General features: G+C 40.1%; 1 protein-coding gene across 1 annotated transcript; it reads right to left on the bottom strand.

Moving 5' to 3' along the window:
- Window positions 1-384: 384 nt before the first annotated feature.
- Window positions 385-20,553, bottom strand: LOC137256536 (equilibrative nucleobase transporter 1-like). The gene is made up of 10 exons (XM_067794392.1): window positions 20,027-20,553; window positions 17,994-18,040; window positions 15,826-15,902; window positions 15,119-15,214; window positions 10,803-11,022; window positions 9,533-9,781; window positions 7,600-7,701; window positions 5,840-6,026; window positions 5,183-5,303; window positions 385-4,765 (listed from the first exon to the last, which is right to left on the bottom strand). Exons 1-10 carry the CDS (start codon window positions 20,497-20,499, stop codon window positions 4,670-4,672), a joined length of 1,668 nt encoding a protein of 555 aa, XP_067650493.1. The 5' UTR covers window positions 20,500-20,553; the 3' UTR covers window positions 385-4,669.
- Window positions 20,554-22,123: the final 1,570 nt, after the last annotated feature.

The raw sequence follows: 22,123 nt of genomic DNA on the forward strand, positions 1-22,123 counted from the left end.
GTAGTCTCTAGCCTATGCTTGTCGTAACAGGCGACATACGGGTCGTCAGGCTCGCTTGCTTGGCTGACACATGTCATCTGTTCCCAATTACGCAGATAGATGCTCATGGTGTTAGTCACTGGATTGTTTGGTCCAGGCTCGATTATTTACAGACCGCCGCCATAAAGCTAGAATATTGCTGAGTGGCGTAAAACTAATCTCAATCATTCCATGCAGTTTTCATTGATCTTCATTAATAATGGGATAGCGTAGTGGTTAAAGCGTCCGCTCTACATGTCCGGGTTCGATTCTGCATCCCGTGTTATTGTCGCTACGTAATATATCGTGTATTTTTGGTTTTCTTCAGTATAAGAAATAAATTTAAACATGAAAAGACGTGTTTATTTGATTAAGAATCTTCATAACAGGAATAGTAACAAAGTAATGTGGCTCTTATCACGGTTTACATATACGAAACCTCCTGATAAACTTAGACTATATGAAAGTACAAATAATACAACGAAAATATCGTAACAATCCAGACCATTGTAGCATACTCCTTTTTGTCTTCAACTGGATGGAATGTGACGATATAGTATAGTACCAGGCAAAAAATGTGTCACACATACCACGTTGCCACGTTGTGCAACGTTATAACGAAATGCATAGGGTTGCTAATACAACAAATGTAAAACAATATGATACATATTTCAAATTGGTTCCCATGGAAACTTTGAAAAGGCAACAGAGTATTGTAAATTCTTTTGCATAGTCAACGTCAATCATTCACACAATATATGGACAATGAGTAACACCTGTAACACCTGGGGTTCGTTTTTCGAGCATTTTAAACTATACTGAACAGCAAAAGTAACGCAAGTTTCCAATAAATAAAATCTCAATAAAGCAAGTGTTTATGGTCTTGTCATCTACTGAAAAACAAAAGTCAGACTTGGGTTTCTTTTGCTGTTAGTATATGTGAAACAGCATGCCACTTACTGATATTATCGTGTACTCAGCTAACGGAATGAGGATCTTCAGATCGAAGGGGTCGTTATTTAAGTGACAGTCCATCTTTCGATCAGACTATGGGAGCTAACTCTACATAAGGACTGTATGTCCATTTACGTACAAAATATCCTTATCTATATTCTATACTAACTAGGAAATAACACACCGATATTGCTCTTCTTTCATTACAAAACAATTCCTTTTAATCCAATTCATTCACAGTCCTTGATAGCATTCGTAGCCTAGTGGTTAAAGCAATCGACGATCACACCGAAAAACCGGGTTCCATTCCTTAGTTAACTTTTTTACAACGTTGCTGGAATATTGCCAAAAGAGGGGTAGAAATCTCAGCTAACATGTGTACATTTAATGTAATGTACATACACAATACCTTTGGAACGACATAGCTGAAACAAAACGTCCTAACTATATTACTATGACAACTTTTTTCAACGACATCATGTTCAGCTTAACAGCTGCAAAGAAATTGGCGTAATGTTCAGAGACTCCCTTCTTTTTTCAACAGACAAATGAGTGAGTGAGTGAGTGAGTTTGTTTTTACGCCGCTTTAAGCAATATCCCTGCAATATCCCGGTGGTATCACCCCAAACATGAGCTTCATACATTGTACCCATGTGGGGAATCGAACCCAGGTCTTCGGCGTTACGAGCGAATGCTTTAACCGTAAAGCTACTCCACCGCCCCTTCAACAAACAAAGAATAATAATATATTATACACTGCTACTCAGTGATAGACATATGGTTCTTTTGTTCGCGAAATATAATACGCAAATGTTACAAAGTAACAAAAGAAGGCATTAAACATAAATGAATACACACTGCATGAAGCGACACCATCTGTTAAATTGGATTATGGACAGTTTATCTGGTCACGTCTATTGTGGTAACATAAAACATAACAGCAACAGATGCTGTGCAGGTAGTTATCATATTGTCTGCTCATAGTGTGCCTGAGAGAACAGTATAGGATTGATTAGCCACTAGAACATCACATTTACGCGTCATCACCACCACGTGAACATCTCAGTCAGCATAACTTTATTCCAACAATTTCATCATCATCATCATCATCATCATCATCATCATCACCAAAACCAACACCAAAGATTGGCAAACACACATGCACGCACACACAGCAAAGTCATGTCGAAGTATAGAATAACCAAGGATCGAAGTTTTACTTCGAGACGAGCATACAAATGCAACAAAAGTGTTTGACTGAAAACTCAGTAACTAATATTAAATAACAATTGATCACTTCATGCTATAACAAATTAGAAATGTCCCATCAAGCGTTAATCAGCACTCCCTATGCGTTGGATGTCCAACATAGAGGCACACTTCACTACAAAAAGATGTTACACAAATCAAATCCGCATAACGCCCATTATTATAACGGGCATACTACATGTTTCGTAAAAAAACAAGCCCGTCAGTCGAGAACTGTGCTTATCGTTGTTTGCCAAGTGTGAATGTATGGGTCAAGGTAATGACAAAATGGTGATTTTTGCGTTGCCTGTGTCAATATTTAACTATTAAAATCTTCTTGTCGGAAAACACAAATGTCCAAAGAAAACGTCATTTACAATATTGTCTTACAATGTACAACCGACGACAATGTGGTCGCACGCACGCACACATGCACACACACATGCACATGCACACACACACACACACACACACACACACACACACACACACACACACACACACACACATATATATATATACATACATACATACACACACACACACACATACATACATACACACATACACACGCACACACATACATACTTTTCCATTACATCAAAGATGTTGTCTCACCTTTACATTTAAATGAATATGATATAAATATACCGATAATTGCATCAAACATGTGATGTACATTCTCGCATATCTATTGCCAAATATGCGATGGAAATATTCTCATAATTGCATGAAATCTGTGACATACATTCTCGCACATCTAAAGCCAAATATGTCATGTAAGTGTTATCATAATTACATCACATATGTGCCATAAATTCTCGCACCCACATATTCAAATATGTGATATACATTGTCTCATAATTGCATTATATACGTGAAATATGTTCTGTCATACGTACATTTGATATATATATACTAGTACTGTTCCATAATAGACTCAAATACGTGACACAAATTCTCTACCATTTACAGTGAAATAGAGCCTGCTCATTTTTGTCTCATAATTGCATGATATATGTGAAATAGGTTCTCTCATATAGACAGTCAAATATGTGATATATACTCATAGAAACAAGTAAGGCAACACACGAACATACAAGTGTTGCTTTAATCGTTTCCAGAATTTCACTCACAGTACAATACATATCATGTGAAGAAACCTTTAAAAGAATAAAGGAACACGTAAGTGTTCCCTTATTCGTTTCCATGAGTATATATTGTCTCATAACTGAATCAAATATGTTCTATAAATTCGCACTTATTTACAGTCAAATATGTGAACCAGAGTGATACATATATACCGTCTCATAATTGCATCAGCATTTCCTTTTGGCTAAATAGTTCATGTTTGGCAAGCTAGTTAATGTTGTCACATCACAGTTAAGGACATTGTATACCCTGAACACCTGGTATGTATCTTTTAATGTGTCGAACTTCGAGTTATCACTCATTCGTCAATTTTAATGGCCGTCATTTATATGACAATATATCATGATGATGGATAATACTTCTTTTGGAATAGCCACAATGACTTTGTCTGATTTCATTACAAACAGACTTCACAATCCAAATTGAAATCAAAGAAACTGTCTATAAGTTGTTCAACAAATATGATGTTTCTCTGTGACGTGCATCTTCGTGTAATAAAACCCCAATACCAATGACACGACAGGCCATATCATGATACACCTCACTGTCAAAAGATAGCCTGTGTATATATTAATAAGTGTGTGTATATATACTCTTCTAAAAATGTAGGGGAACTGAACTTTCATGTCATACGCCAGTCACCTAACAAGGGGGATAACTGAACGTACAGCTTTGCTTTGAACGAAATCCATGTGGTGATGCATTCTCAAAACATCCATTATTATTGTATCAACATTGGTTCAATCCCATATATCTCCCAATTTCGACAATCGTACATTGACAGTACAGTTCCCATACTTTTTTTAAGAGTATAGAAAGCTGCGGCCTGTTTGTTCCAAAGAAATCGCTTTCACGTTCGTCTGATTAACAGATCAAGGCAGCAATAGAGAAAGGATTCGTTGGCAAATGTGAAGACTAGATGTAGCCACAGTGCGCCAAACTACAGGTCGAGATCAGGAAACAGTGTATGTACTAGCCATGAAATGTTTAGACTCACTAATGTAAGCGTTGCCACTTACTTTATTCAGTTGTTCTAAACTAGATTTTTATAAATATTCCATGATGATTTTAGGTAGATTTGAAACAAATTCTTAACGTTGAAATTTGATTTCATGCATGATCCTTGTGCAATTCATCTGCATAAGGTTTGCATTTGGTTCCCCCAAGTTAGTGGAGAAGTTCACCTTCGATGTAATCATTAATATATGCATAACACAGTTGGTGCTTTAAGTGAGTCTAAACTCTTGATGGGTAGTATACATTGACTAGACGTCTACTATACTTGGAAATGCCAGCGTTATTGGGCAGGGGACTGGCCACAGGTGCCTTTTATCAGCAGATTGAGCGGGTTGGCCAGCGACACCAACAGCAGACACAGCAGAAACAAGTTCACCTGAAATATGATGCAGTTTAACATAAAAACAAACATATTCATACCCAAAATGTATTATAAGCTTAAATGCAAGCAGTTGCCTTTATTGTATATTGTTCCGCGCCGTAGGTTTTTCAGCATGGTGGCCAATAACTGGTTGGTTGGTAGCCGTTTTACACCAGGCTCAGAGATATTCCAGCTATAGCTGGTTAGTTGTTCTTTGACGTCGTGCTCAGCCATATTCCAGCAATGTGGCGGCGATTTGTATATAAATGAGTCTGGACAAGACAATCCAGTGACCATTATACTGAACATAGATCTATCTACTTGAGTCAGCGAGAGTGACCAACCGATCCCGTTAGTCGCTTCCTATGAAGACGAATTTTAACTCGGATCTTCAAAGATCCTTTGAAGATCTTTTATACAGTATATACATACGGCAATGGGAGCAAATGGTCCACTTGCTATCCACTGGAATAATGCGTATTGGAGAAACAGCACTATCCCCGCCGTCGTGAACACAATACCGTAGAACACACCAAAATACTCCCGGGGGTACCTGAAGAAACACATTTTAAAGCTCGTAGACTAAGTTCTTAGTTCTGAGGAAACAGTGTTCAGTTTTCCTGTGCAGTTAAAGTCGTTTTGTGTGAACGTCAAATTTTTACATCGCGAATTACACAATATAGCGTATAAATAACGTGAATATCGCCTGTATATCCAATACGATTGGTGCATGTATTTACAGTGTGAATGCTGATGTACATATACCCAAAGTGAATGCCGATGTATGTATACCCAATGTGAATGCCGATGTATATATACTCATGTCCGAGTTCTTTCAATACCCCATGAGAAAGTTGACCACAATGTTTAACCATGAAGGTAGTATGACAATGACATTCCCAAAATAACAATCAGCCTATCCTTGCAAAACCAAGAGACGCAACTCTGTGAAGTGTGGAGAAGACAGTTTCGTTCTGAAGTTTGTAGAAAGTTAAAAGTCGGTCCTAAGTATTTAGACCTATTTCACCCTATCAAATGAAGATAAAATTCCAAACGAAAATCGAAACAATTCAGCACGAGTCCACTTACACGTCCACTACGAATGACCACGTGAGCGCGAACACACACTGCTTGTAGATGACGAAGAGAACGAACAAGGCATACAGGATCGCCTCAGCTTGGATAAACTGCAGACCCACAGTTATCGCCCCTAGCAGTGTTGTCATGGTGAGAGGGAAAACAGCCGGAAGTAGTTGTCGATGATGACCTTTGTAATCTGCGCCATAGCAAAAAGAGTGATTAACTGATTGGCTGCACATCTCGGTTTAGATTGAGCTGTAATCGCAGTTCATTTATAGTGATTTTACTTACACATCTTGACATACGAAAACAGTTTAGATGATCGGAAAGTTTATAGTAAAACTACAAATTGCGGCCTGAATCAAGCAGGTATGCTGAAATGCACATTTTGAAGAGAATACAGTTCAAGTGATCCATATGTTTGTAATGAAACAGCAAAATATGGGCTAAGGTATTCAAATACTCATCAAATGGGCCTCAAACATTGTACCCTTATGGAGGAATAGGATTTTTAGCGTGACAACGCTTTAACTTTGTGCACTACCCCACTGCCCTACATATTGATAGGAAGGGCAGTGAACTGAAAAAGATTGAGGTGAGAGTGACATTTAGGTGCTCTAGAACGTCGGCCGACTAAATGACATTCGACCCAGTTATGCATCTGTAGTACACCTGGGCCCAATATATTTCCTTCACCAAGCAAGGTTGACAGCTAACAAGAGGCGAAAGAAATGGCCCGAGGAATGTCGACAAAAACAGATTTCATCGACTCCCACACGTCTCAACGTTAATACGTTATAATAATTTATAAAGAATTACTTTTGTTAAAATATACATGATTGTACCTATAACACATTGTACCTCTAAAAGCCTGGTGTCCTTGTACTGTCCACCGTACCTCTGAAGGACTATATTGTCTAGTAATAATTTCAATGGGCTTAGCATTCAGTCCAGCCAAGGTTAAGGTTAAGTTTAAGGATTTCAAAACCCCTCCGAATATACTGCTGAAATGGTGTCTAGTGAATATGCCATCGATTGATAGATTCATTTATAAGGGGAGTATATGGGTGGCAACTTCTTTACTGTATTACACGAGATTTCGGGGCTACTTCTTTCCCCCTTCTTCATGCAAGAAATAGCCCAGGAAAGTCGTGTCAAGCAATAAAGAAGAGGGTGTCATCCATATATTCGTCTTATATATTGAACAACTTCAAAATGCCTCTCACGAATCTCAAATGATTCAGTGACAGATATTTAAAATCTGTAAGATCGGGGCGAGGCACCTTCAGCTGGCACATGGTCGGGTGCACAGAAGAGTGAGTGAGTGAGTGAGTTTAATTTTACGCCATACTCGCCAACATGGCTGAGATCTTTGAATCATTAAGTCTGGACCAGACAGTCCAATGATCGACAGCATGAACATAGACCTGCGTATTGGGGAACCGATGACATGTGTCAACCACGGCAGCGAGCCTGACCACCCGATCCTGTTAGTCGCCTCTTACGACAAGCATAGTCACCTTTTGTGGCAAGCATGGGTTGCTGAAGACGTTTTCTACCCAGGATCCTGACGGGTCAGCACAGAAGAGATAAACATCAATTTCCACGTGTAGGTACCTGTAGTGTTCTTCTGCGTATGTCTTATGGATGTAGCAATGTTAGTGACGCCTGTCCCTCTATCCGGATATCTCGAAGTAATTATGTTCATAGTTCGATTTTGTTCGAGATATCGGGGTTCAGCGTTATTTCAAAGCATACGTTGGTCTTACCTTTGAAAGTCATTCGTTGACAGTCATAGAGGAATCCTCCAACCACGGCGAAAATGGCCGCACACATGAGAGAGAAGGAAAAGACATCCGTGAAGTGATTGACTGAAACATATAGAACATATGACTGGAGAATACCACATAAGCATACCACGGTTAGTAGAATATTCTAGTTTCAGGCTGTTAAGAGACATACCAGCTCAAAACCAAGGTATGTTTAATGTCTTAGATTCTATGAGTTAGGTTTACGCTAACTTAGTGATATTCAAGCAATATGAAGACTAAGACGCCAGACATGACCTTCACGCATTGTATCTGTGTATGGGAATCGAATCTGGGACTTCAGCATGACGAGCGAAAACTGTCACCACTTGACTACCCAACCGGACTCAGTGCTTTAGTCTCTGCCCTCATTGCACAGCAGACCCCTTAACGCTTGTATGTTGAGTGATGTTGAGTGATGTTGAGTGATAAATACCATCCTAAATAACACAATCAAGCGACATGGCTTCCATGAACTTGATTTGTATTGCACGTTTTACACTGAAATATTCAACAGCTTGGGATATATTCTTAAAACCCATTTACACGACCACCTTTGCTCACATGAGGATACTTTACACACATACAGTATATGTATTTATAAATATACTTATGTGAGCAATTTTGATTGTATGAACACATTTGCAATATTCAAATTTTACGCTCATCAGTCTGTTACACATCAGATGGAATGCTCCTCATTCTGCAGTTTCAAAACAAATCCGTTTCGTTAAATCAACGTAAATTCGTAAAATGATGCTATCGTACCACAGTTGATCTGGGTTTTCTTCTCATGCTCCTGTCGGTGGTACATTCAAGAATCAAACCAATCCTGAGGTAAAATGGCAGCTGTCTTTTTCGTGCGTGTGCAGTCTTATCCTGTCCATTGCTACGTCAGAAATGAACGTTGTTCAATAATGTTTTTTCCTGTTTGCTTATATGTCACGCTAACCGCGTGTGAGCGCGCAGCAAAAATACTTTTACTCATGTGTGTACATTTGTCACATGAATGGGTTTTAAAAACGGACTGAGCGTTTGAACCTTCTGAACCGTGGATAGCGATCTCGCAGTGAAAACAGGCTTGGCACGAGCAATGCAGTATATCATAGACTAATGAAAAATTACAATTAATAGGACGCACGCAGCGTTCGAAATAACTGCTGCCCCGAAGGCAGAGCGCTGGTTGCTATTGTTGCGCTCTGGAGGTTTCAAACATCTGAAACATTTGCAAGCCTTGTGGCCTTCAGTAAATTATCTGTCAATATGTTTGTTTGTTTGTTTGTTTGTTTGTTTGTTGGCTTGATGACTACAGCATGTGCACTTTACAAGCAAACCACGTTTTATGCGTTAAATGTTTTGAACAGTTAACATAAAGATAAGGCCATGTTTCACATCGTATCGCTAGACGATCGTAACGCCTATACGTTAACGGAAACTGACGCCAACATCGCTTCGTTGGGTTGAGACCTCGCACGACCTTGGTTCACGCAAAGATCTTACGTGATTTCAACAATCATACTTTACTGGAGGCTTACGATCATCTTAGTAAGCATCATAATTTTATATTTACGATGCTGATGCCGGCTTTGACCTCGTGCCTTTTTGGTGATTTGAGAATTTTATTTGTTTTTCCCTCTTTTATATTGTTTCATTTCTTTTGCATGGTTTGAGACTGAGAGACAAAATAAAGATGTGGTTGGTTATTACATATAAAGGTTTGTCATGAGCAAATGTCAGTGGGTCTGCTAGGCAAAAGGTATGTGACAAGGGGTTTAGTACGCCAGTATTAGATTAATCTTTGGAACTTCATGACTGGCCAAGAAACACTGGTGTTTGTGTGTGCAACTGATTTGTGTATAAAACGTTTCATTGCCAAATGACGAAATTGTCTTACCTTTTGCCGTGTGCTTATGAAGTACACGTTCTAACATGGCATTGGAAATACCAATAAACGTTAGTAGATAGAAGTCATTCACCACGAACCAGAAGAGATGGAGCAAGAACGTTCTATTGAACACACAACTTCTGAGAGTGGGCATGACCTCCTCCTCCACAGGAGATGGTAACATGGGCGAATCCACGTCGTGTTTAGGTGAGCAAGGCGTACTTCCGTTTGCTATGGTGAGTTCCAGTTGTTCCTTCCCTGTGATAAAAAAGGGATACATTTGGGTGAGTATGGTTTTACGCCGCTTTAAGCAATATTCCTACAATATCAAGTCGGGGGACACCGGAAAAGGCCTTCACACGTTTTACACATGTGACTAACCGAACCTATGTGTTCTTCGTGAATAGCGAACGCTTTAACCTGGTCCACTAGATGTTTAATCTAGTGGACCAGGTTAAAGCGTTCGCTATTCACGAAGAATAGGCGTTTAGCCTATCAAAGAGAAACAAGACCCACAAGATGAAAGTCGTAGAATGATGTTAAGCATCATCAACAAAACAGACGAGCAATATTCCAAAAATATCATGGCGGGGGACTCCAAAAATGGACTTCACACATCGTACCCATGTGGGGAATCGAACCAGGGTCTACGGCGTGACGAGCGAACGCTTTAGCCACTAAGCTACTCAGCCGTCCCGCATGATTAGGATCGAAGCATGATATTAAAACATTTAACCCATTAAAGAGTAGATTGAACATTTAATACCGAATTTCGTAGTTTCGCTTAGATGACCAGCCGAGTGTGTTTCCGTATTGTGAAAACCTTAAAAATCGCGAGAAAATATTTATATGAAGAAAAAACAGATATTTGATAATTTCAATATGGGATATTCATTCAGTCGCAAAGGTTTGTTATGTCATGTATTTTCAGTAATGGGTATTTATATTCAATGTGGTAGCATTAAATATCGCAAAGCTATGAAAATATTTTCACAACATTTTCAAGCGTGACTATTAGTTCTGATATTAACCAAATATAGAGCAGTTATAATTTCGTTATATACCTCTGATTTTCCAGTTCAGTATGTTTATCTCCATTCGTCCATAACCGGTTATAAAAATTGAAAAAATGCATATAATATATATATATATATATATATAATATTATATATATGTTGGAAAATTAACGGTACATAACGTGATTATATCCTCTGAATGAGTTAAATTAACCAATCACATTCCAGTATTTACTGAATTCATACTAGAATTGTCCACATACCATCCATGACTACTGAAGGTTTCTCGCAGGTCACTAGCGGGGAAAACTGTTGGTTATCGTCAGCATTGACCTCATTCTCCTCCACCGGTACTGTGAGTTCGCGTACCGGATGTCGCGAGCGGCGGAAGAAGAGGATGGAGTTTGCTGTCACGAACACAGCATTGAGCGATGTCAGCAAGATGTACGAGTGTTGTCTTGGTATGCCGTTCTCAAAAGCAACCTGAAAAAAGCATAGTAATAGAAGCGATGACGAGAAAAACAGTGAGTGAGGTAGATTAATTCTACGCCGCAGTCAGCAGTATTCCGGCTATGTGGCATCGGTCTGTAAAGAATGGAGCGTGGAGCAGACAATGCAGACATCAGCATGAGTCTGTTCCATGCCATTGGGACGTATGGCATGTCTCAACCATTTCAGCGACCCTGGCCACACGATCCCGCTAGTCGCCACTTACGGCACCCACAGGTTACTGAAGGATAATTCTAACACGGATCTTCCAAACTCTCGCAATCGTTCGAACAGACATTCAAACACACAACCATTCTGGCATGTCAAGGACAGGAAACTCTGCATCATCGAATGGGGAAGTGAGTGAGTGAGTTTTCGTCTTATTTTAGAATCTCTCTCTGGAGAAAGATGTATAAGAGTACTATATATTTTTAAGGCTTCCGTGACGTTTAACATAATATATTCTTTGAAAAAAATAGGGGATAATGAACTTTCAATTTGGATAGGAAGTGTAAACGATAACAAACGTTTCAAGGACAGACATCTGATGAACGAATCACCAATTCCCTCTATTACCACCCCTAAACACAACGCATGGTACGCACGTGCACAAGACAGTAGCCCCATACACGTGCATGGGGTCGCATTCTTGATTTTGACGTTTTTCAAGAAGGCCGAGAAATCACTTAGATCATTAATTTTAACATCTTGCATCACACATTTGTTAGTGTTTGTTTCTAGTTGTTTGTTTTAAAATGAAAATCGTATACATGCAAATTACATGCCATACACCACTCATCGTACCACCCGTGAAGGTCCCAGGGGTACAGACGGCCTTCAGCAACCCATGCTTGCCATAAAAGGCGACTGTGCTTGTCGTAGGAGGCCACTAACGGGATCGAGTGGTCAGACTTGCTGACTTGGTTGGCACACGTCATCGGTTCCCAAATTGCGCAAATCAATGTTCATGTTGCTGATCACTGGATTGTCTGGTCCAGACTCGAGTATTTACAGACCGCCGCCATATAGCTGGAATATTGCTGAGTGCGGCGTAAAACTAAACTCACTCACTCACTCAATCATCTTTCAAAAGCGACTAAATTCCAAATAACTACAGTCGTAAGGAAGTGCAAATGGTAATGCACTCTCAAAACATTCAATCATATATACATATATACATTGATATATATACATATATACATTATAATCATATATACATTGATGGACTCAATGAAAAGACTAAATATTCTTAATCTAAAATAAATACATGAAGATCCCCTACTTTTGTGAAGAGTATATCTATTATAATCAAATAAATAGCGTCATGAAAATTGATGAAATGTCTACCGATGTAATTGACAATCATATATGAAAATAGTTTGTGAGATATGGTTTCCGAGTTCCTCCATCTGGTGAAGATTTCAAAACGGAAACGCTCTATCCTGTATAATGTGGACTGTCAATTCATATACATGTTGTAATTATTCTGTTAATACAATTGTTCACTAATATAAAACATATCATTTAACGAAATAAATAGCGTCATGAAAATTGATGAAATGCCTTCCTAATGTAATTAACAATCATATGTGAATGGTTTGTCTAATATGGTTTCTGGCTTTCTCCATCTGGTGCGGTTTTCAAAAATCGAAACGTTCTTAGCTGTGTAATATCAAATGTCAGTTCATATGCTCTTCAAAGGAAAAAGGAAACAAGCGTTTGTCGTTAAGACAAGTCCTGTTTAAACCTCGTGGTTGTTGTGTATTGCAAACGCATCCAGAAATACTGAAAACAAGTTTATATGAAAAGTGCATGGAGAAAACGTTCTGCAGTTGATTACACGATGCCATTTAGAAAGTGGTCAAATGCAACATATGTCATATTTGGGAAGTCTTGTGGCTGAGCGGGCTAGGCGGCTGACTTTGTGTGCTGGCGATTAGGTGCCTGACTCTGAGGGTGCGGGTTCGAATCCCGGATGGGACTCAACCGAAAAAAGTACTAGAATTTGTACTTTACTAAGAAAGTGAAATCCCAAATATGACATATGTAACGTTCTGCAGGTAAAACACATCCAATGTGACGGAAATGTGAGTGGAGACATCGACTGTAAAAGACCAAACCAAATTCATCATTTTATTACGAAATTTACGACGTGAACGAAGATACAAAATGCCAAGACTGAATGTGAAATATCGCCACTGAACGTTTGAAAGCAGGGAATCCCATTTCGTCGTTACAAGTGTCCACCACAGCACCACATCTCGATATACCCGCTTCAATTCGACCCGAGGTCGTCCCACAGATGGTAAACCAAGAGCGACCACTCGTTTTGTGTCGAAATGAGTTCGACAGTGTGGACAGATTTGGTGGATAAAGCGTCATGGTGTGGGGAGCCATGTCTGTACCAGGCTGATCAGAGCCTGTGGTTGTTCAAGGCTCTCTTACTGCAAATCGCTTCATAGACAAAATAATATGACCAAATCTTCCTCCCACCTTTTGACCACCAGAAGGAGCTTTTTCAACAAGACAACGCCCGACTCCATACAGATTATATAACATGTGCAGACGTCAGTGTCCTTCCCTAGCCTTGATCTGAACCTGATGGAACATCCATTGGAAGAACTTTGTCCACGCCTCCGTAAACGTCACCATCGTCCTCACACATCTGCAGAACATGCCGCTGAAGGAGGCACTCGCTGAAGGAGGAATCGTGAAGATTTCCCCAAGCAAAAATTCGAGGACTTGTCATTCATGGCGCTGTCGAGCAATGATGGCTGCAGGGGATGGTGACACCAGGTACTGACCAGGCCCTGGATTTTCGAAGCTCTCTTAGCGCCAAGATAGTCGTAACTACCATACATCAACATTGACTTCGACTATCGTAGCGCTAAGAGAGCTTCGAAAATCTGGGACCTGAACGTCCCCTTGTGTCCACAGATGTGCAGTTAATGAACTGAATTAATGCCCACAGTGACAAAATGCACAAAATGTCCATTATCCATGTGCTGAATTTCTTTCATCCACGTTCAAGGTTAATCGACTTATATATACTTTAATACATGTATAATACATTATCTTATTTTTGGCGAACGCTCCAAATGACTGAAGTAGAACTATTTTGATAGAATTACTTGCACTTACGACCTTAACGGGACCACTGAAGGAGAAAAATGCTGGACCAGGAAACCATGGCAATGGTTCTGTATGGCACCGTGATATTACAAAATGATGATTTGACGTGTTTAACTGGTCGCTGTGGATTTTGTTACATTTTCCACGAGAAAAGGTAACTGTACTGCATGAATAATTACAATAAAAATTCTGATTTTGAAGATAAACAATACTACATTTAGTGTATACTTTTTACGAGATCTCATGGCCCTTTAGGATTTACATTTACAATTTGTTCATAATACATAATACATTGCTGAATGTGAAAAACACACAAATGAAGGATACTCATAAAAGCTGTTTTTATAACCAGAAATATCGCAATCACAGTTTCATGGCATGGAGAAAATAACGATGCGCACTGAGCATGTTGCAACAGAAATCTTACAAAATAAGATGCCGGTCATGACTGTGTACATGGCAACGCAAAATTATCTCATAGGAAATCCAATCTACAGCACAGCAATCCTCAAGACTTTTCCACACGTGATGTCGTGTAGTCAAGACAGCCTTGTTAAGTTGTTCTTTCTGCAGAGCCTACACCAAATCTTCGCATTAAGAGCTGGAATGATTCCTGTGTAGAGACCAACTAGTAGAAACACAGTACAACAGGCTGAGTGCGTGAGTTTAGTTTATAACCGATTTTGAGTAATATCCAAGCAATATCAATGCGTGTGACACAAGACACGGGCTTCGCACACGGTACGCATATAGGTAATCAAACCGTGGTCTTTGGTGTGACGAGCGAACACCTTAATCACTAAGCTACCCAACCGCCCAGCATCAGGAACTCAACAAATGGCACCAACATATCGCAAAAGCCAAAACTGGTTTCCATTTGAACGTAATGTACTAGGATCATGCTGCAGGTATCAACATGCATCAACCGAGAGTCCAAATACCATTCCAGTACACTCACCTTAATGAGCCACTGAGTGGTGGACGCAGAGTAGTAAAATCCGGTCAGGAGAGACACGGCCACAGAAGAACCGCGGTTAAACAGAAACGGAACCACCTGTGTAATGAAGCAAAACAATGCACACTGAAGGCATAAACACATACTGACAAACTAAAGAAACGCAACTAGCTTTTTTCCAAGGTTTCCAATAGAAGATATAACCATGACCGCTTATTTCTATGAGTTTTCAATTGTTTAATAAATGCGTTTCATTGGCTGTTCAGTGTATTCAAAACACACACACGAACCTAACGAAATCAATCACTGAATTGTCAGGTTCAGACTGTATTTGATAGACTTCGATCATATTACACACATACAATAACCCATATGCACAATCGTGCACGCATACAGATATTAGCAGCGCGGTAAAACCAAATTCTCAATGGACTCAAAGCTCAATTAACAACGATCTACCCGTAATGATCCGAGTTCAATTGGTCTTCAGTAAAACATGCTTGTCGTAAGGGGCGACTAACGGGCGACATCAGGTGGTCAGGCTTGGCTGACACATGTCATCGTATCCCAACTGCGTAGGTCGATGCTCTTGAAGCAGACCACTGGGTCGTGTTCGTTACTTACAGCCCGCCACCACATGGCTGGAATATTGCTGATTGAGGCGTTTAACAACAAACAAACAACATACTGATATATCTCTGTCTGCTTACCTGAAGATTAGCAGCGTTAATACAGACAGCTCCGAACGCCATTGACAATAATCCTGGGCATATAATCCAGGGTGCATCTGCAATATATCACGATGTCACGGCGTCGTTTGTAAGAGGGAAATGTATGATGTCTAGTCTGTATACACGTAAAACGTAAACCACACAAACACATTGTTACACAAGTCCCAACCTACATGGGCCAGTTAAACACCATGTTACCACAAAACGGTCAATGATTATTATACTAAAAGCACAGTTGTCCTGAAATAGTACCAGTACGGCGTACGGAAAGTAGACGTTTGGAGTGGAACATAGAAAATGAGTAATACAGAAAGAATATCATTGGTTATAAAGTCTACGCTTAAATATATTGTGTATCAGAGAGGCTACAGAGGTTGAAACAATGTCATCCTCGCACTGCATAAGGTTATTTCAGCTGCTCGAAAGGTGACTTAAAGGAGAAATTCTGATTGAAAGATAACGTGCGGTTTCGAACATTTTTTGTCTAAATTAAAAATATTTATTAATTTAATAATTCAAATGTATGCAGGCATATAACAAATTGTCTCTTTGGTATAGCAATATGGACGTTGTAGAGCAGTCTTTAACATATTTATTTGTCTACCTGACCAAGCGTGTTGTTAGCACTGATGGAATTCTCACAGATGACAAGACATTGCCTACAAAAGCATCTCTGTACTAACGCCCGCCTCCACAAGGACAGCAGCCTAACAAAATGAGCTTTTAAGACTCATCTCAAATTATTATCTTCTGATTTACAACTCAGGGGTTTGATAAAAAAAGGAAACTCAATGATATGTTTTCCTTCAGACAGCCTTCCTTTGAAAAGTAAGTCTGTGCCGATTTGACATGGCACTTTGCTTGGGTAACATTCATTTCTGTACCGTCCAGAAGTAGAGAATCACGAAGAACCTTATGTGAATCACACCATGTCCTCGTATTGCAGTGTATTAATATAACTGGTTAGTAGAGCAGTAGGTGCGGGATCTTCTGTCTGACTTTTTCTTCGGGTGAGTGTGTCAATACTCTGAATTTCAGTCTTGTGTCCACTAATCAACAGCACCAGAAGACTAAGACAGCAAGAGCACTGGAACTAGTGTCTTTGATTTCATTGCGAACGTTCAGCTGTTAACTCCAGATTTCCTGAAGTCTGTTTGTGTATTCTGTCCTGCGTTTGTCCTTTGCATAGAGTTTGTCTCTAACCTGTAATTCTGACTGCCTATAGACCTGACCTTCCGCCAACTGGTGAATAGCTCCGCCTCTAATTAAACTGATTTTTCCTCTTATCTATTTTCCGGATAAGGAATGCTGCATTTGCCATGCCGATGCCACTGGAAAAGAATTCCACAAGGAAATTCTGGGTTTTTTTTCACCCGTAGCAAATGGTTCTTGACTATTCATGTAAAGGAGATAAGAGATGAGAAAGACAGATGACTATGAATCCTCAGAAACAGAAAAGGGGATATAAAATCGTCGGCATCAGCTTTAGGGATTTATGAATTATTTGATTTGATTTGATCTATTTTAAATTGTATTTGTTTATTTTATTTTATTTTATTTTATATATATATATTATTTTACTTTTTTACTCAGGTAATTTCGAAAGAGTAATGCAAACGTTCATATATGATTTCGGGTCTGCTGTTGTTGACAGTTCCTGCAAAGGTGCCTGACAAACTTTTGCATTGATCTCCCATGGTTCACGGACAAAACACAATAATTATTATTTTAACGGTTAAACATGTCTGAGGCGAATTGTGGTAAATGAGAAACTAATCTACAAACTGCAGTGTCTGATAGGTAGGGAGCTGCACAGTTTAAGCACGAATGCTTTCGATACACGTCAGCGTAACATCTGTAACACTGACCCGTGAAAGTCCCGGGGTAGAATAGGCCTTTAGCAACCCATGCTTGCCATAAAAGGCGACTATGCTTGTCGTAAGAGAGGCGACTAACGGGTGGTCAGGCTCGCTGACTTGGTTGACATATGTCATCGGTTCCCAACTGGGTAGATCGATGCTCATGTTATTGATCACTGGATTGTCTGGTCCAGACTCGACTATTTAGAGACCGCCGCCATATAGCTGGAATATTGCTGAGTGCGGCGTAAACTAAACTCACTTACTTACCGTAACACTTTTACTTACTGTTGTCAACGAAGGCTAGCATCAGTGTCCCCATACAGAATGTTAATCTGCAACGTATAAATTGGAAAGAATCACCGTGGAGTCACTTCAGATAGAAAACAACACAGAGAATATTTACATAGCCAAGAGAGTATTGCGTCTGACTTCGTCAGAGTGAAGAGAGGTTTACTTTCTGTGTATTGTTTAACGCCGCGCTAAATACACTCCAGCTATATGACGGCGAGTTGTACATAATCGAGTCTGAACCAGACATTCCAATGGTTGACATCATGAGCATCGGTCTGCACAACTGGAATACATGTGGTCAACCAAATCAGCAAGCCGGACCACCCAATTACGTTAGTCGCCTCTTATGACATGCGTGGGTCGCTGAAGACTAATTGAAACAAGGATCTTGGCAGGTTAGAGAGAGGAAAAGGGGGAAAGGACGAGATAGAGAAGAGATATAGCAAACAGGGAGATGAACGAGGGGAGAGAGATTTGAGAAATAATGTTTTATCTGTAGACATTGCAACATGAATATCTGAACAAAAGCTAAAATTTCTGTATATTTCTGTAATGCTTCGAACTGCTGATCATATATAAAAGAAAATGTGTAAATGACTGAAAATAAAAAAGAATACGATCCAGCGAAAAAAAAAATCTCGTCTGTTCTGTATGCTCAATTACAGAAAGACTGAACTGAACAAAGTCCTCTGACGCAGTCTTGTGGTTACACACAAAACGTAATTTTATCAGTCGAGATTAAGCATTGGGCAAAAATGCAAAAATGTGGCAGAAATCATTTGAATCTATCACCGAAATGTATTGATGACACCAGGAGAAGTCTAAACACTTTCCGGCTTAAGGATAGCTATCTTTACTCAAGCAATTTGCACAAAATTGTAAGCGAGTGTTTGTTGAGGCAATGGAAAACACTGGATCAGAGCAAAATGACGATGATTTTGATCCAAAATATCATTTTTAAAAAGTCTGAATGACAATGGCAGCTGCAATCCCACGTTAAAATACACAGTACACTGAACGTGATTACATCCTTTGTAATACAATGTTTAAAGCACCCTTGTTAAAGCGTAAAGTTATAAAGTAGCTGTTATGTAAAATTATGTTTAATCTGTCCTGATGGTAGGATGAACACGACAGTGAGTGAGTGGGTTGCTAAAGGCCTATTCTACCCCGGGACCTTCACGGGTCTCAACACGACAGACAAATGACATATTGGTGATGACTTCCCATGGCATGCGAAGCCCCGACTTTCTGGTGAGCTAAATATCATCAGTTCAAATGAATGCCGGTGGGATATTCTCACTGAGCTTGTCTCTGGCCATAAATACCTACATACCGGACACCTGCAAAAAGAAAACTACTTAAAAATCAAGACTAAAAGTAATGTGCTTGAAAACGTAAAGCATCCAGGACGAATAGAAAATCAGAAAAGACAAGTTTATACATCACATTTTCAGTGATTTTGGGGTTATTTACGTAAGTGAGGGAATGTTGTTTTTGGCGTTTTTTATTGATAACATATTGGTGTGGAACATACTATCTTGGATACTGCTCCTAATAACACATACTATCGATAGAGTATCGTAGTACCCCGGCTGTATATTTTTGTTATTGTTTAACGACGTAGTATTCAGCAGTACTCAGCAGTATTCAGCAGTATTCAGGCTATATGGCGTTCGTTTGTAAATAATCGAGTTTGGGCTAATCAAATCCAGCGGTAAACATCATGAGCACTGACATGTGTTAACCAAGTCAGCGACTCCAAACCACGTTAATCGCCTCCTACGACAAGCACGGGCTACTGAAGACCTCTTCCATCCTGGATCTTAACGGTGATAGAACCGGGGTAGCATGCTATATCATTATGCTATACTCAGAAAACCTCCGGGTACCCTTTGTGAGTACCGAATATAGGTATACCGCTGTCCTTGGACATAATTATATTTTTAATGAGCATTATTTTATTTAAATTAAAACAACATCAAAACAGCCATAGTGTGAAATGGTCGCATAGCACGCTTACTTACGATCCAATGACACGTAGAACCAGAGGTCCAAATCTGTAGAGAACCCAACCAATCACAGACGTAGCAATGCTCAACACCGACACTGCAATGGTAAACCACAGATTCAATATGGCGTCTTGTTCCTTACACGATACAGGGGTAAGTTTGCCAGCAGCATCGACGTTCGTTCCGTGTTCACCGTCATGTATGCTATAAGATGGATAACCCTGTGACTTGTTACCCTCCAATATAGTATTTTCTAGTCCTCTGTCACTTATACTCTCATGTCCATGGGAATATGATACGTTGCTGTTTGTGGATCCATTAGCTCCAGAATGACTGCACAAGAAGGAATAAATACCCTCCTGCTTGAATACATACACGAGGGAAGCCCAACCAAAGAACAGGCCACCAAACAGCAAGCTCTCAACCACGCACCAGAGAGCAGCTACGAACCTAAACCTTACTACGAAGGGCAAGGTCGTGTCCGCCATTTTGTGTGTTGAATCTTACTGTGGTCTTCTTAGAGTTGTGTAGAGAAAATCACACTGCATCTGCAAAGAAGAAAAATGATCAAAACGAGCGGACAAGAAAGGCTGAAAACATCACGAGTGGCCGATCGTTTTGAACAGCATCATACTCCTATCAGTAGGTGATGGCCAGTTGCGTGCGATGAGTGAGTGAGTGAGTTTTACGTCGCACTCAGCTATATCCCAGCTACATGGCGCCGGTCTGTAAATGATAGAGTCTGTTCCAGACAATCCAGTGATCAGCAGCATGAGCATCGATCTACACAACTGCGATACGATGACGTGTCAACTAAGTGAGCGAGTCGCCTCTTACGACAAGCATGGGTTACTGAAGGACAATTCTAACCCTAATTTGCCCGGGTAGGAAGAGGCTGAGAAGTAGGGTTGAAGTAGATTAGAGTGTGTGAGGGAGTCGGGTTCGTCGCCGGGCGCTTTGAACAGTGAGCCAGCAAATCGAGAGGACAACTCGAAGCTATGCAGGTCAAACCTTTGGTGGATCCCACAAGCGCGGGCATGGTACATGATCGAGGCTAACCGAGAGTCGAATCCAGAATCGTGGAACTCTGATCATGCAAGTAAGATACCTTTCCAGTCTGTGTTCTCGTTTTCCACAAATCGTTTTGTACGATACCTGTCACAAAACACAGGTCACAACACGATACGTATTACAAAACCCAGGTCACAATATATTACATATCGCGATAGTCAAGTCAAATGTATTATCAAGTGCGTATTTGAGTATGATTTTAAGCCTTCCAGCAAAATCACAGCGGGGGACAGCAGAAACAGACTTCAAACATTGTACCTATTTCGGGAATCGCATCCTGATCTGACGAGTTTAAATTTTAACGATGAGGCTACCCTATCGCCCATAATTCCGGTGTACTGTTATCGGCGTGGCATACATAAGGGTCGACAGCGAACTGTTCGAATTAGGACAGACATGTTTATTTTGTGTTCGATGAAGTGGGCATATGGAATCATATTGTAAACTGATAATAAAATTAATTTATTTTGTTAAACAGGTGCAACAGTATGGATATAACTGATGTGTACAATAGCTAAAGACTAAACCTTGCCTCCAAATGAAATTCTTCCGAGTCCGACCGGAACGATGTTTGTTTGTTGTTTAAGCCGCAAGTCGACGAGCCTGACCAGGTAACCAGTTAGTCCTCTCTTGCAACAAGCGGGGCGGTGGGGTAACCAAGTGATTAAGGTGTTCGCTCGTTACGGCGAGGACCCTGGTTCGACTCCCCATATGGGCACAATGTGTGAAGTCCATTTCTGGTGTCCTCCGCGTTATATTAGTGGAATATTGCTAAAAGCTCACTAAACCAAACTCCCTCACTCTTGCGACAAGCACGGCTTGGTGAAGCCCACAACAACGTAAAGTGGTTTATGGTTTCCAAGAATGCGTCATATCCTTATAAATGAGTGAGTTTAGTTTTCCGGTGCACTCAGCAATTCCTTATGAATAAGAAGGAGTATTAATACATATTCCCCAGACACCATATCACTCTGTCATAAAAAACAGTGCATTCACCAATGCAAATAAGCTGCGTCTACATGGTTCGGAGGCAAGGCGTTA

This window comes from Haliotis asinina, chromosome 11 (genome assembly GCF_037392515.1).
Source record: "Haliotis asinina isolate JCU_RB_2024 chromosome 11, JCU_Hal_asi_v2, whole genome shotgun sequence".
Classification (NCBI taxonomy): Eukaryota; Metazoa; Mollusca; class Gastropoda; order Lepetellida; family Haliotidae; genus Haliotis; species Haliotis asinina.